The 17,941-nt window shown below is 35.2% G+C and overlaps 1 protein-coding gene across 1 annotated transcript in view; it reads right to left on the bottom strand.

The window, feature by feature from the left end:
• Col11a1 (collagen type XI alpha 1 chain) overlaps positions 1-17,941 on the bottom strand; it is a 236,795-nt gene that overhangs the window by 14,603 nt on the left and 204,251 nt on the right. The window contains 3 exon segments of the mRNA XM_051165742.1: positions 9,149-9,202; positions 9,708-9,815; positions 9,941-9,994. Of these exon segments, the coding sequence (XP_051021699.1) occupies positions 9,149-9,202; positions 9,708-9,815; positions 9,941-9,994 (216 nt within the window).

Here is a 17,941-nt window from a genome sequence, read left to right as displayed (position 1 = left end):
GGAGAGTGTGATATGACTTTCTCACGTACTCTGGTGCCTCACATTTGACCATGTCCCCTGGAGGGGGAGACCTGATGGCACTCAGAGTAAGGACAGCAGGTAGCCAAGAAGAGACTTGATACCCTATGAGAATATACAGGGGGAGGTAATCCCCCTCAGGAACAGTCATAGGGGAGGGGAATAATGGGAAAATGGGGGGGGGGAGGAATGGGAGGATACAAAGGATGGGATAAACATTGAGATGTAACAAGAATAAATTAATAAAAAGAAAAAAAAGAGAATAAGCATTATGGTTTGACTGAAATGTTTTCCCCAAGAGACCATGTGTTTGTTCTGTTTCCTTTTGGTGCTTATCTTCTGGACAGCTATAGAACTCTGGGCTCTAAGCCTAGTGGCTACACAAGAACTGTAGCAATTGGTCAGGAGGGCTGGAGGCTGTTGAAGTAGGGCGTCCTCTCTGCTTCCTGTCCAGCCTTCTGCATATGAGCACACAGTCTCAATTTCCTGTATCAGAGACTGGTCTCAGTCACTGTGTCTTCCCTGCCATGCACCTTAGAGGCATAATAAACCATTCTCTCTGCAAGTTGTTTCTGGGAATTATTTTGTCCCAGTGTTGAGAAAAATAACAAATACAGTGGCTAAGAACTAAAAAGTCACATTTTGAGTTACAGAGCTACTTTGTTGAAATACTGAGTTTAGTCAAGGTTAATGCTGATTAGTGTTATTGCACTTCTCGGGATTATAGAGAAACTCGTGGTATTAAAATATCATGGAATTAATGAGGACACACAATACTGATAATTGTATTTAAATAAATATATGAGAAATGTGAAATAAGATACAAGTAGAAAAGATTTGTAAATTATGCATCTATACATCCTAATTTCAAAGGTTACAATATTTTGGTAAAAATTTAAAAATTATCTCAAGCTTTTAATAATCAAATACTACTTGAAAACCAAAAAAAATTAGATAAATGTGAGATGACATGGGATGCCATCTAATCCTGTGGAATGAGCAATGACTTCTATGAAATGAACCTGAAGCTACACAGGTTATGTCTAATACTGAATTCAATCTCTATTTTTGTTTATACTCCCTTGACTATAAACACGTTTCACTGTGATCTCTGAAGAGAAAGATATATTAAGATACTCAATAATCCCAATATAACTTAATCCTATATTTTCAACATTCACAGCAATTACAACAAAGTTGTTTTGCCCCCAGTTAACTTGTTATAAACAATTGTTTAACTTAAAGGAACTGACCTGGAATTCAAATCCGGGGATTGGGTTGACAGCCCAACACCCTCTTATCATATCGCATTAAACTATCCCATTAGTGAGGAGAGCAAATAAAGAGATGCTGTCATTCAGCAAGGTAATAATAAAATCTGTGTTACAGAATGGCAGGGCAGTTCAGCAAAACACTGAATGCGCGTCTCAAAGGAAACACACTGAATTAGAGCTCAAAATTTAGACAGAAAAGGTTCCTACACATCAAAAGAGGAAATGAGTGAAAACAAGGATCCTTATAAAATTTGACTGGACAGCATTAAGGAATAAAAAGTAAAGTTTACATTTCTCAGTCTTAACTGAAAATCCTTAATGTGAGCCAGAAACGGTTTTAGCAAATTGTAATACAGTGCTTTGACTGTAGCTGTATTTTAGAATACACGATACTTGACTATTTTTTCTTTTGCATTAAAAGTTTGTTGTGATTGAAATGCTTGCTAACTAAGAAAAATCAAGTGGGCACATTTGATTAGAAGACCACAGGACCAATGTTTCAGGTAGGTTTCTAGATGACAAAGTCAAAAGGATCGACATGATTCAGATTAGCAATAGATTTCCTAAGCCATAGGTACTGCCAGAGTTTTGGAAATGATCAATTTAATATAATATACTTGTATTAACAAAGAAGCAGCCATAAGCTTAGAAGACAGACTGAAAAATAAAACGACTTGACGTAAAGTCTATAGACTTCACCCAACATTATTTTCTTCTTCAACTGAATAACAAATAACAATATCCGGTTTTCTTCCCTCATTAAGTAACTGGAATTCATTCCTGGTTTTTTATTGCAGACCTGCACAAAAATTCTTCAACTTTTGAAACTGTTTTAGCAATGGATATAGAGTCAGTCTTTCCTTTCCTTTCTTTATTCTTCTCACATATTATACCTGCAACACATTTCTCTCTCTCTCTCCTTTCCTCTCTCTCTCCTTCCTTTCCACTACCTCCACTCTTCCCTAGAGTCGCTTACCACCAGTTCCCCTCAGAAAGTGTATGCCTCCCAGGGATATCCACTAAAAAGGTATATGAAGTCTCAACAATACTAAACACCTCTTCTCATATTAAATATTACTCAGGTGTAAAAAAAATGACAACATGAAATTTCCAGGGAAATGGATGAAACAACAACAACAAAAAATCATCCTGATTAAGACAAGCCAGACCCAAAATAGACAAACATTACGTATGTACTCACTTATCACTGGATACTGGATGCAAAGAGGCTAAGTAATGAGGAGGGCTCAAACAGCCTTTTCTTAATTATTCTCCATAAAGTATACTTTAATAATACATTATAAATTGAGTTTGTATTCAGGTGTCGTAAATGGAAATCCATGTTAACATATCTATTACCATAATTTAACTTTTCACAGAATAAAACTATAAAACTTATTTATTTAAGTAAATCATGGCCTCATAAAAACAAATAAATATTAGTCTTATAGTTTAGTCATGAAAACATCCAAATTGCATCAGATATTGAGGTAAGGACAGCCAGAGACTGAAAAGTTCTCATGCATGCTAAGGTTTAAGGAAGGAATAATTTAATTATAGTTAAAATATTATTACATGAGAAGGAAAAAGGGAGAGAGAGAGAGAGAGAGAGAGAGAGAGAGAGAGAGAGAGAGAGAGAGAGAGGGAGCGAGAGGGGGGGGGGGAGGGGAGAGAGGGGGGGGGAGAGAGAGAGAGAGAGAGAGGGCAATTTGCTTTTAATATTAGAATTCTGGAGGCAGAGGAAGAGGAATTCCTGTGAATTCCAGGCCAGTCTGGTTGCCATAACAATTTCGACACCAGCCAGGGTTACAAAGTGAGACCTTGTATCAGACAATAATAACAACAACAAAAACCAAACAGAAAAAAAAAATCTCTGTGTTACCAGGTTCCAAATTCAGTTACATGTGATATAGTCCAGGAAGATGATGCACATTAAATATAAGCCGGATATATTTATTTTAACATCAATACCAATAACTAAGTTAGTGTTGGTGGCATGCCTTTCCTTTTGCTGTATGCAGAAATACCCTATAAATATTCACTTAGGGCAGCTGGGAGCTAGAGTCATGAGAGTCAGAAGTTCATGTTCATTTCCTGCAACATAGCAAGTTTGAGGCTCTCCTGTGCAGAGGAGACTCTGTCACAAAACTACAGCAAAAAAAAAAAAAAAAAAAAAAAAAAAAAAAAATACAGGAGAAAAAGGGAAGTAGCACTGGAAGTGTAGCTTTGTTGTCCAGCATTTGCCCTACATGAACATTAACATGCATTAAAGGCCATACTTTTATCACTAACACCACAGAAGAGAAAAATAATTTTTCTAATTGCATACTTTTAAAATGGCTTTACATGAACCTCCAGTACCACATGTTTAAGAAAGTAATATAAACGGTTAAGAGAAACCATCAAATAAAAATATATTGACCTTATAGGATGTTTCGCAAAGATGCACACTCATCATTAGATGCATGAAAGCATGAATAAATAGTTCTAATAAAAAATAATTGTACTCTTTTGTCTGCTCTTGAGATCCTTTCCTCCTACTGAATTTCCTCATCCAGCGTTGAAACAATGGTTTGTGCCTAGGCTTTTTGTGACTTGTTATGTCATGTTTAGTTGATATCTCTGGGGGGCTTATTCTTCTCTGAAGGAAATGAAAGAGAAGAGGATCTGTGGGAAAAGGAAGGTGCAGGAGTGGAGGGTGAAGGAGATGAGTGTAGGGAGCGAAAACAGAAGTTGGATGTGTTGTTTTGTTTGGTTGGGTTGCTGTGTTTGAGACAGGGTTTCGTTGTGTAACTGTGGCTGTCCTGGACTACTTTTATAGATCAGGCTGGCCTTGAACTCACAGTGATGCACCTACCTCTGCCTCCTTGAGTGCTGGGGTTAAAGGTGTGTGCCAGTACTCTCAATTCTATTGAGTGTATTATAAGAGAGAAGAATACATACATGCATGCATACATGAATACCTACCTGCCTACATACCTACCTACCTACATACATACATACATACATACATACATACATACATACATACAACAGTTAACCATACACTTGTACAAGAAGCAGAAATCATTAGGAATCTTGGTTGAATCTAACCTATGCCAGTCAAAAAATGGTACATTTTCAATATATTGAAAAAATGAAAAGGGACCACATTTATTGTTTTCAATAAACTATATTTAGTCTATCAGGCACATGAGACAGTTTCAGAAATTCTTCTATGAGAAAAAGAAGTGACATATACACTGACCAGACATCCACATCTCAATCACTGTTAAAGTCACACATGTGGAACACCTTCCAGCCTTGAGTGTCTCCACAGTATTTAAAGGTAAAAATATGTCAATATTAACATAATGAAAGGGGATTCTAGCTTAAAAACTGCCAGAATTAATAATAAAGGGCAATGAAAGGTTATCATTATCTTTATGTTGCTGATGAGGCAGTACTTACCAACATTTTTACCCCCTTATATTGTAAAAGATAAAATGACAAAAATGGGAAAGGCCAGCAAATCTATTTACTCAAGAACTTAGAAGAAATATACTAGACACTATTTGAGCATCAATGCTATTTTAAAGTTTTTTTTTCTATAAATACTGTTCATGAAGGAGTTTAGGTAAGAGACAGTATTCTTCTAAGTTAGTAAGATTCTAAAAAATTACAAACTGTGCTGGGAATGATGCTGTTAATTTAAATCAGTCTTATGTTTTATGGACTGAAAGCAGAAATTAGTAATGCCACGTCAGTGAAGACAGTTTTAATCTCTCTGGTTTTGTATGGAAGATATTAAAAACTTCAACTCTCTAATATGAAAATACGATTCCAAGTGTTCATGTTTGGTATTTTCTCTTCAGGCTACTGTAACTGGAAAATCCTTAGGGAAATACATAATTCATAAGCAATAAAGAAAAAAGAAAACAGGAACCATGCATTCATAAGTGTTGAAAATACAGAAGCAGACGCTCATCCCTGCACTGCTATGACCTGTGAAATTTCTGCCTTGACCTGCAACTCACAACTGTACAGCTCTCGGTTTTAAGAAAACTGTATACCCCAAGTTTGACCTAGAAAATAAAATTAAGAAGTACTTCTGAATTATTTTTTATAAAAGAAGATACCTTAACAATTAAACCTATTTAATCACTATAGAATATCACGTATTACAAGCCTGCTATAGAGCTTATGTGGAGCACTAAAGACAGCAATTCAAATTATAATTGAGTAACCCAGCTCACTTTTATTTAGGTTTGTAATTTTAAAAGTGGATGCTGTCAAATATTTATTATTTTCTGAAAATAAAGTATTTTATATATTAAAATTGATAAAAACTAATTTTCAGCATCATTGAAATGCATACGTTAGAATAAAAATATTAAATAAAAAGCTTATAACTATACAACAATGATTATGCTTACAAATATTAGATATGTGTGTTTTAACTTATTTGAAAATGATAACTGTGATCTTATAGTGGACATATGAATTTATTCAACATTCTTTATCTTTTGAGACATGCCCATGAAAATGTGTTGAATTCTCAAGAAATGAGTAGTAGTTCTCCTCACAAAACAACATAGTTTTATTGATGTCTCAGTTTCTTGTTAGATTCATATGTGCTTCATATTTTTCCTAAATTCTGTGGAGTAATGTTTGTTTGTGTGTGTGTGTGTGTGTGTGTGTGTGTGTGTGTGTGTGTGTTGTTAATATATTATCACAAAAATATATTTTTATAGCTGGGCATGATGCATGATGGGTCACTTCTGAAATCCAGTACTTGGGGTCTGAGGCAAGTCTCAAACCTAATGGAGCTACATAGTAAAATCAAAGCCAACCTGTACTACATAAAAAAGATTATCTATTTCAAAATAAAGTTAAAAACATTTTTAGAAAATAATGAGAATGTTAGATTCTGTTGTCAAACATTTCTGTGTAAGAAGTTCTGGGCAACTAATAGTAGAAAAAAAAAGTCCTGAATAGTCTTGGATGTGAGTGTGAATGGAGTTGTAAATATGAGGAAATACATTACGAATAAAGAATCATTCATATAAATTTCAAGTAGATTAATTTTAAGTCCAATGAAAATCTATCTGAATGTTCAAATATTTTAGTCTCACTTTCTACAAATCCTCCCTTAAGCCTCTTTCCTTTTTTAGAAGCTGGATCATGCTTCAAAATCAGGGACACAAACGCACAGGGGACCTGGGAGTGACATCTTCTGTTTGCCTATGTAACAGACCCAACGAGTTATGTCCCAGCTGCTCTAACTATGATCCCCCTGCCTTGTCAGCAACTTCTGATCCAAAGTATTTGTTAGGCAAATATATGGATTTAGCTACCATGCAGTTACACTCAATAAAAATACAAACTGATTCTTCAGAAATATTTATACTTTTTTCTTGCATTTGGCAATTCTTTTTTCAGCTGTGCTGCTATTCATTAGTTGTGTGAGTGCTTTACAAAGAACTCATTTTATAAACATAAGAACACATTAAGAAGAAGTTATCTGAAATACCTTTAATTAAACTTAATATCACCTTTTATGATAGAGTCAGATGCCTTCACTATTTTCTCTGTAAAAATAGACTTGGCGAGGGGACAGGGTTAATAATGTCATCACTCAAGCCTGTGGAATGGCTAGTTTCTTTGAACAATGTGTTTGGCTTCCAAGTGGGTGAATTTAACCTGTACTCATAAGACACCTCTCACTTTGACTAAGACACGTTACTCCTAAAATAAACCTTTCTTAATTAAGTAGGAAAGCTCATTATATGACACTCTGCAGATGCCTTCTCTACCTCCCCTCGTGTCCTAGGTATGACTAGGCAGCATTTTTCAGATATCAGATTCAGTGAAAATGCTATAAATAATAGATTTACATCAGAGTATTCCCTGGTTAAACCAGCAATAGGGAATCGGTAGCTCCATGTTGGGCCACGCTGATGCTTACCATTGCAATTTTCCAAAATGGAATTTTAGTTGTTCAGCCTTCTTATACTGTAAACTCACATTTGCTTAAGCCTTAGAAATACACATTTGGCAGAATTTAATCAGCTGGTGTGTGTCTGATGGTTTTATTTTTAACATTAGCTAAAGGAAATCGCTAAGTAGATGAAGGTGCTTCTACTTCATCTGCTGAAAGGTCAGAATGCTTATTAGAAAAATCTAACATAACAAGGAAAAAATAGAACCCTAGTAAATTTTAGGGTGATACTTAGGGAAAGAGTTTTGCTACCAGATTCTGAATCTGCAGTGATGAGTTAACCAAGGAGTTGTGCAGATCTGGAACTGACCCTGCTTCACCCACAGCTCAATTTCTATGATAATAAGATTATGCATAGAGCAGATAACTAGTAATCTCCTGCTTGAAGTCAACTAAAGATCTCACAACATTTATACAGTTACTGAATAGGCAATCTAACGTCTCCAGTGCAAGTTTCAAATTATTTTTAACACTTATGTTATGGTGGCTATGTTAGAGCTTGTGGCCTCCTTTTACAAACGGAATAGCCAAGTATGTCCTGTACTTAGAATCACGGTTCCAGCTTCTATCTTGTCTGAATATGTATATATCCTAAGTAAATCTGAAAAGCTCTAGCAGGCATGGCAAACATTGAGCCTGGAAGTTTTGCCTTTCCCCCCTTCCTCCCCTTCCCTCTTTCTTTTTAAAAGTTAAATTACATTCATAAAGCTAGCCACCAAGGTCTATTCCCTTATTTGGTTACTTCCTTTACCAAGGCTGCCTATGAAGGTCCAGCTATCGACCTATTAAAATCCAGCAATCAAAAGCCCCCTTTTGGCTACTGTAATTAACATGTCCAATCAAAATTAAATACCTCCTCCTAAATACAGGGTTTCTTCCTTTGCTTGTATAAATGCCATTACCTATAGACCAGTCTGTCTCTTTCCATCTGGAGGCAATCCTTTGGCCCCCTAGGGCAAATATCCCTGTCCTCTTTCCCTTGCCCCCTTTCTCTTATGCTCATCCTCTATATCCTGTCATTGTCCCTTGGGGAAAATAAATCTCTTCCATGCTGAGAACTTGGTCTTGGTGTAATTTGGGCTGTCCTTCCTTTCAAAAACTGTGCTTAGGATAACAGGATTGTTAACAAAGTTCAAATTACATTAAAAAGGGATTTGGTTATTTAGAGTAAACTCTATCGTACTCTATAAACTGCTTTGTGTCTAATCCTTAGATACAGCAATGTAAAATCAGTGTTTACAAACCCCTACCAATTAAATCAATTTGTAAAGCAAAGTGAGTTGGTGAACAATGGCTTTAAAGGACATGTTTTCATTCTCTCCTCATGCCATATTTTAGCAAGAGCAACATTGGACCCTAAGATATTGGCAAAGCCAACGCGTCATTGCATCAATCAAGCATGCTCTTTGTATGTGGAGCTCATTGTACTGTCCAACTTCAACATAACAGAAAACAAACACATGATTTTTGTTTTGTTTTGATTAAGAGGACAGAATAATTTCCTATTTATTTCATAAAGAGAGTCATCTATTCAGGCAGCTACCAACTTCATGTGCCAACATTTTTTTTAAATGAAGAATTAGGAATCAAAGTTCAATCACATGCATTTTGGTAACTGTCTGCACTGAGAAAATGAGTAGCTGCACCCTTAATAGCATTTTCTTCTGAGTGGAAAAGATATTTTCCATCTAAACTGTATGAAAAGGAATATTCTCTGGGCCAAGTGGCATACTTTATAGGTTCTCTTCAGGATTATTTTCTCCTTGAATGTGTAATAGTTTTTTTTTTTTGAAATGTACAAACTACTTTATAAGATAAACACTCACAAACAATTTTATTTTAGAAATTCTTACCAATAATGAAAAATGCTACTCACCAGAGGACCAGGGGGCCCATCTTGGCCAGCAGCACCGGGGAGTCCTTGCTCTCCCTACATAAAAGAAAATGATTTTTTTTATAAAGAAGACAATACCTGTTTCTTTTAAATTTGGACATACAGAAAGAAAAAAAATGTTATATGTTAATTGTACTACCCTAAACCACATTAATATGGTACATTTTTAAATTCTCTGTACCTGTGTATGTATATATACTCATGTACACATGAACATATATTTTGATAAATGCATGCACATCTATATCATATGCAGAGATATATGCCTGAAACCATTCACTGTCACATCAGAACATAGATGCCTTTTCTGAGTTAAAGAAATTAGAATGTTCACTCAAATTTACAAAGTAAAATGACAGAACTACTTTAAATGTATTATTAAGTTATTTAACTAAGTTACCTAATAACTTTATTAGTAACACTGGATTCCTATAAAACATATTAGAAGTTATGAAACACCAACCCGAAGGAGCATTATAATCCATACATTTTAAAATTTAAAGTTATTTTTATAGCTGTCCATCTTAGGAGAGATGCTCACCACAGGACCAGGGATGCCTCGAAGACCTTCTGGACCAGGCTTTCCAGAAGGACCCTGAGGTCCGACAGGGCCAGTTTTCCCAGGAGGTCCTTCTGTACCAGCTTCTCCCTGTTTGAAAATGAAACACATGTGCACATTAATAATGATGAAGCTCAAATAAGATTTAATGTGTTGAAATAGATGACGTTCAATGCATACATGAAACTGTAACACATCTCTTCCCTATGCTTTACCTTAGCACCTTTTTCGCCTTGCCTTCCTTCTGCACCCGAAGCCCCAGGAGGACCCTGTGAATAGAAATCTGCAATTAGATGTGAACTACCTTAAAACCAACATAGAGGAGGAGCTATATGCAAAGGTAAGAACTATTTTTTGCACTCCTAAGTTGTAGTTCTATATTACTTCTCTGTTTAAAACACAATGATGAAATTTAACACTAATTCCAATAAAAAATACCCATTGAGATAATTTAAGTAAATGAAGTAAGTTGAAGACTATTCGATAACATCAACGTGGACAAAAAAAAAATGCATCTCTTTTAAAAATGCTGGTTAGTAGCCAGCCATAGTGGTGAATGATTTAAAACCCATCACATGGGGAGAAGTGGCAAGTGGACCACTCTGAGTTTGAGGCCAGCCTGGTCTACATAATGAGCTCTAGTCTATCCAGAGCTACGTAATAAAACCAAGTCTCAAAAAAGGGTAATAAATAAAATACTTACTATGAGTACAAATGATAGAGTTATTTGTTATTTTGAATTACTCAGTTCCTTTAACATATCAAACATTATTCGCATTGTTATCTATGGGAATATTCCAGAAGTGCCTCAGTGCCTCATTCTAAGAACATTTAAATCCTCATGTATTTTAGGATCATGCACCAGCTGAAGAAAAATAACATTTGCAAACATGAAGGTCAACAGTCAAAGCGGTTTCATTCTTGTGGAAGGATTTAAATCACAAACATGAAAGTTTAAAAATAATGTTATTTTTTTTTTAAACTGTAGGATTAGCTACAGGAAAAGATTATACTCAAAATGTCATAGAGAAACATGTAAAGGAAGATTGAGTAAGGAACTAATGATCACTAAGTAATTTCCTTTATTTTCCCCAGGTCCTCCTGCTTTCCATCTGTTCAATTTTTTTCAGTGATCAAACTTAAAATTATAGATTGAGAGTGGATATGGAGGTTTTGCAGGGTAGATATAGTGGCAACAATTTGAGAGACATGAAGATAACATTTTGTTTCTGGTGTTATCTCAGTATTTGACTTTGTTTAAAGGTCATATTCCATGTAATCTCTCTGTACTATATTTACCAAATTTAATAAATATCAATCATTTCATCACACTCTAGTTCAGAAAGTCATTTAGATGTGTCAATGAAGCCATCTTTAGTCATGTTGTCCCCGGTAACATTACTGTAATCTCACTAATTGCATTTACAATCATGTATTTGCAGGAGGCATTCAAGGTGCCTCAAATCAAAAGTAAGATGTGTATGAATTCTACAAACTGTTGCCTGAGGAGATAGCAATGTGCTGAGTCATAATAGATACCTCAAGTGCATGCCCTTGATGTGCTCAGATGGTTTATTTTCTAAGAGGAAAAAGTAGATCCCGAAGAACACGTTGCAGTACATCTGTTTATTCAGCAGTATCTGTACTGAGCACATGCTTTAACTTTTCCTATGATTACAGTGTTGATCAAGACACTGTCTTGCTGCACTAGTGAGTAGAGTGTTTATTTTAAGATACATCAATGATTACTGTTTTCAAAACAGCAATAATAAAATTTATTGGAGTAATAGTTCCTCCCTCCCTTTCTCTCATTTCTTCCTTGTCTTTCTTTCTCTCCGAGGTACTGAAATATCTCATAAGCCTGCTGATGATATTACAGTTATTGTGCAGGAGTGTTCTTAACTTCTTGCCTATGCAGAGAATGGGCATTGTAAGAGGCCAGATAGCTCAGTCTGAAGGACTCAGGACACAGCTCCGTGCTGCCATGTATCCCTTGGACAGCGAAGGCCTTTGGTGAGCCCTCATGGGCTGCTAGTCATAACCAACCCTTCCCTGTCTTTTCGAAGCCTTTTTGTACTTGTCTTAACTCTCATACTTGAATCTGTTGTAGCAAGAACATATTTTAGAATTTTGAAATGCTGAATAGAATAGGAGGCTATTGTCATCACTGGGCATAATCTCAGTGGTGATAACTGTATCCAACAAGATGCTGAAGCAAATTACATGTTCCCTTCAGGCTAACAGAGATTTCAACATGAGTAGGCTGTAACGTCTTCAGGAGTTCTAAACATCTGACAAGTTCTCATCTACTAGTTTAATTGCTGAATAATTAATTCTTCAGTCTTAGCAATGGACCTGATGCTATCCTGGCACACCAGGGCTGGGTGATGCCCAAGTTTTGACTTGAGATCATTGAAAACATTCATTGTGTTCTTAGCTCCACACACTATTAACTGATATGTAGATGGTAGATGTCATATAAAAATATGAGAGACGCATGGGAGAATAGCAAAATAAAAGGATACAGAGGGTCCTAGAAATCTACAAGTAGAACAATATGATAGGCAGATTTGGGCTCAGGGGTCCCGCTCAAACTAAGGCACCAGCCAAGGACAATACAGGAGGTAAACTTTAAACCCCTACCCAGATCTAGCCAATGGTCAGAATATTCTCCACAGTTGAGTGGAGAGTGTGATACGACTTTCTCACGTACTCTGGTGCCTCACATTTGACCATGTCCCCTGGAGGGGGAGACCTGGTGGCACTCAGAGGAAGGACAGCAAGTAGCCAAGAAGAGACTTGATACCCTATGAGAATATACAGGCGGACATAATCCCCCTCAGGAACAGTCATAGGGGAGGGGAATAATGGGAAAATGGGTGTGGGGGGAGGAATGGGAGGATACAAGGGATGGGATAAACATTGAGATGTAACAAGAATAAATTAATAAAAAAAAAACATTCTTTAAAAAAAAAATATTTGTCAGTGAACTAATTTACCAACGATAAGACATCTAACAAATTGCAAAGGGACATATATATAAACTATAGAGTCAGTTGTAGAAATATTTGAATTAAAAAAAAAAACTTTTTGTTTGGGAAACTTCTCAGAAGGGTTTGCCCTAAGGTTTCTTGCCACCCCAATGATCTTATTTGCCAACTCTTTCTCCTACAGGTATTTTAAACCATCCCTTTTCATGAAGCTCCTCTCTCTGTTTCAAAGGAAAGCTTTTCTTCTCCTTTTAAGACCCTGTAATGTCATTTGTAACACTCTGATCTGTCCCTTTTCGAATACTTTCCCACTACAAGGATAACAGAGGTCTCTCTGCTTTTTCTCAATAAACATCATTCCTGAAGGTTAATCCTGAGTGAATTAATGTTTCTTTCTTTCTTTCTTCTTTCTTTCTCGCTCCTCCCCTCTCCCGCTCTCTTCTTTCTTTCTTTCTTTTCTTTCTTTCTTCTTGTCTTTCTTTCTTTCTTCTTTCTTCCTTGCTTTCTTTCTTCTTTTTCTTCTTTCTTTCTTCTCTTCTTCTCTCCTTCTTTCTTTCCTTCCTTTCTTTCTTTCTTTTCGAACTCTCTTGCTGTACCTCTCTTTTTGTGTCTAAGGAAGTATGTTCTTCCTACAGTCATAGAAGCAAAATTAAATTAACAGTTGCATCAGACAATGCTGCTGGCTGATTACAACACAGTGACGTAGGGAGAGAGATCTTTCAGTTCAGTGTCAGTTCACAGAATGTACTCTGTACAATGTGTGTGCAATGCAAAGCCATAATACACTTATGTTTCTACACGCTTCCTTCACAATTAAATGTCAATTTAGTCATGGTGTTATTTATCATATATTCCCAATCCTGTATATCTTGGTAAATATATTTAATCAAAATAACTAAATGGAATTTAATCTAATGATTTTATTATTTGCCAAAATATTTTATAAAGAATATTTAACAATATTTGTTACACAAATTCATGCTTAAGATACCTCATATAAATATCAACTTCAACATAACAAAACATGCATTACATTACTAATTTGAGCAACTTCTGTGCGTGCGTCTGTGTGTGTGTATGTGTGTGTGTGTGACTCAGTAAGTTCAGAACTGATTAATACTAAAACACATGAAAAAGCAGAAATACAAATTTAAGCAGAACTATTTTTCTATGATGTTACTACACGTTAATTGGTCAGTACTTGAAATACACATGGTATAATCTAATCTCATTCTTATTTAGCATGAAAATTTTGATTTTTTGCTCATTTTATAAAAATAAAACTCATCCCAAAGAATTTAAGAATCAAAAATTATATTATTTTGTGATTAAGCAATTTAAAACCACATCTGTTTGACTCTAACAAAGTCGCATTCTACATTATTTTATCATGCTAGTACAATATTAAGAGTGCCAGTTTCTGTGTTTACAAGCTAGAAAAGTACTGTAAGGAAAAATTCATTTTTATCTTTTTCTATCTTCAAACATATTAAAGTTTAAAATTTTTATACACTATATTTTGATCAAAATCTTTCAGAAGGGAGGACATCCTATTGGGACTCTAGATGAGAGAAGCATGGGAGAATAGCAAAGTAGAAGGACCCAGAGGGTCCTAGAAACCTACAAGTAGAACATTATGATAGGCAGATTTGGGCCCAGGGGTCCTGCTCAAACTAAGGCACCAGCCAAGGACAATACAGGCAGTAAACTTTAAACCCCTACCTAGATCTAGCCAATGGTCAGAACATTCTCCACAGTTGAGTGGAGAGTGAAATATGACTTTCTCACGTACTCTGGTGCCTCACATTTGACCACGTATTCTGGAGGGGGAGACCTGCTGGCACTCAGAGAAAGGACAGCAGGTTACCAAGAAGAGACTGGATACCCTATGAGCATATACAGGGGGAGGTAATCCCCCTCAGGAACAGTCATAGGGGAGGGGAATAATGGAAAAATGGGAGTGAGGGAAGAATTGAAGGATACAAGGGATGGGATAAACATTGAGATGTAACAAGAATAAATTAATAAAAAAAAATCTTTCCTCTCCCAAAATTTTCTGAAGTTAAACTAAATTAAATCTTGACTAAATAATCTAGTTGGGTTATCTTTACAAGAGTTCACTTTAATTCCTAGTTTTAATGAGAAACGTATCTCATTAATATTTTGGAGAATGGATTATCATCTCAAACCACTAAAATAAATCTTACATTGTTGGGAAAAAAAGAAGGTTATTTTTGTCAGTCAGATAAGGTCAACTAGCATGTAGGTTTATTTAACCGACTATAGAGAGGAATTCAGCACATCGAGCCAAGCAGCGCTCAGGTTAGATGCAATGACTTCACATTTCAAAGGGGGAAACCTGCATATTTAGTGTTCAGTACTACTGACCTGAGTTCGATTCTCTATATCAAGATGAACATGAACAATTTTGTAAGCATGGTGTAGTTATCACAATATCTATGCCACAAGTAATACATGCACACTAAGCCTTCCAATTTACTTTACAAAGTGACTAGAATAGTTTTTTTAAAGCCCACCCTTCACATTTTCAATTATTATTTCAATTGAGTAAACAGAAAACTTCTACAATTTCGATATGATAACATTCAAATAATTCACAAAAAAATCAAAAAGTACAATTCCACTACAGAACTTAATATGAATAATGGATGATTTAGGTAAGTGGTTTGTTATATTAACTTATTATTATATATTTTTGCATGTGAGTTTATCTATTGCATAAGACAATGCATAATTAGTAATTTGAAAATTCATCACATACTAATTCCAACTGTTACAATCTACTTTATATCACATCAATAGCACAAATTAAATTAGTGTTAATTGTTCCCTTGCTTTAGTTATTGATTTTATAATATATGAAAATGTTAAATATACTTATTTTTATTTGGGACACATTATATTAATGAAACAGCACATTTTATTTCTTCAAGTTGTAGGTTTTAGATGATAGATGATAGAAATAAATGATTGTCCCTCACATCTTGTAAATTTACAAAATAGAAACACCTCACTTACTAAGTGCCATAGCTTAGCAACAAAGTCCACTTAGAGTAGTCCTGTACCCATAAATGACTTATCTGACTACAACCACTGTTAAACTAAAGAAATTGATCTTTCTTAAGTTATTGAAATTTTTTCTGTTCAATATTAGTTTTTGAGATGAAACAATGTTGATTCAAATATCAATAATAAATCATTTTAACTCATATAAAGTGTTCTGTTTTATAACTATTACTTGATGGATTTATATTTTCTATAATTGCAACTATGTGTAAAGAGGATATAAACATATTTTATTAGAGGACACAAAACTGAACTTGTTAAAGATATTATTTATGTCAAATACTCTGATGACAGAAAGTTCATGTTAGAGTCTTTTAGGCAAAGAGAACTAATTCTCAGTGGTAGCAGTGTAAGTTCACAGATAACTAATAATCATTAGTACTTAGTAACTACTTCATAAATAAGAGCATGCCTCATAATCAAGAATACTAAATGTACACATTCTCTGAGTATTAACTAGGGTTTTGTTTATCCAACCCTAGGTGAGTATCCTTGAGAAATAGAGTATAAATAACCTGATCAATATTATGTAGGTGGTAAGAAGTTCATGTGGACCGGAAGTCTGAATTTTATTTCACTGCCCAATAATTATCACATTATGTTTCATCATTTTATACTGGAACTAGCCCAAGGGGCATGTCCCACGAAAGCCTTCACTTACCAGAAAACTGGGACAGAGGGGAAGGCATCCTATAGGGACTCTAAATGAGAGATGCACGGGAGAATAGCAAAATAAAAGGATACAGAAGGTCCTAGAAATCTACAAGTAGAACAATATGATAGGCAGATTTGGGCCCAGGGGTCCCACTCAAACTAAGGCACCAGCCAAGGACAATACAGGAGGTAACTTTAAACCCCTTCCCAGATCTAGCCAATGGTCAGAATATTCTCCACAGTTGAGTGGAGAGTGTGATATGACTTTCTCACGTACTCTGGTGCCTCACATTTGACCATGTCCCCTGGAGGGGGAGACCTGGTGGCACTCAGAGGAAGGACAGCAGGTAGCCAAGAAGAGACTTGATACCCTATGAGAATATATAGGGGGAGGTAATCCCCCTCAGGAACAGTCATAGGGGAGGGGAATAATGGGAAAATGGGGGGGGGAATGGGAGGATACAAGGGATGGGATAAACATTGAGATGTAACAAGAATAAATTAATAAAAAAATAAATTAAAAAAATCAAAAAAAGAGAGAAATACCAAAATAAATAAATAAATAAATAAATAAATAAATAAAAGAAAAATAAAAAGATTTCCTATTTCCTCCAGAATTATTTCAACCCATTTCCAATGAAATTTTATACCACTATTCACCCAAAAGATCTGAAATAATACAACTGGAAAATAATTAATTTTATAATAACTAATATTTCTTTCTTTCTTTTCTTTTCTTTTTTCATTTTTTTATTTTTTTTTTTGTTGTTGTTTTTCAAGACAGGGTTTCTCTGTGTAAGAACTCTGGCTCTCTGGGAACTCACTCTGTAGTCCAGGCTGGTCTTGACCTCACAGAGATCCACCTGCATTTGCCTCCCAAGTGCTGGGATTTCAAAAAGAAACATTTCTAAATATTGACTCAGATCATACTGCTGAGATACAAAGATTCAGTGAGAGAATAGTCAATGTGGAAATATGAAAGAACAGCTCACATATACAAATTAATAACTTTATTACTGTAAATAGTGGAGAATGAAAGCCACATGAATATAAAAAAAAAGGATCCAATAAATCCCCATCCTTTATAGTAAAACTCCAGGATAATTTAGTTACAGAAAGATTGAGATTCAGTATTAAAAATACTACATACAGCAAATCTGTAGATAATATCATCCATAACGGGGAAACATTCTCTGAAATCCTTAGAGGGTATGTCCACTTACACACATCTTAACTAGAACAGTACTGAAAATTTCATCCAGTGCAGTTTGCAAGAGAAACAAAGACACATTAGTAAAAAGAGAGGATTCACATATCTTTTTGTGGTAGATTAACCTAAGGACTCCACCACAAGGGCTATTGAACCTATATATTTAGCAAATGAGAGGATCAAAAAAGCAAAACTTTGTAGGGTTAACATACACTAACAATAAGCTTGATAGAAAATGATGGTAATAAATTTGATAGAAAGATGAAAACTGCAAC

This window comes from Acomys russatus, chromosome 23 (genome assembly GCF_903995435.1).
Source record: "Acomys russatus chromosome 23, mAcoRus1.1, whole genome shotgun sequence".
NCBI classification, from domain to species: Eukaryota; Metazoa; Chordata; class Mammalia; order Rodentia; family Muridae; genus Acomys; species Acomys russatus.
This window is presented reverse-complemented; position numbering and strand designations above follow the sequence as displayed.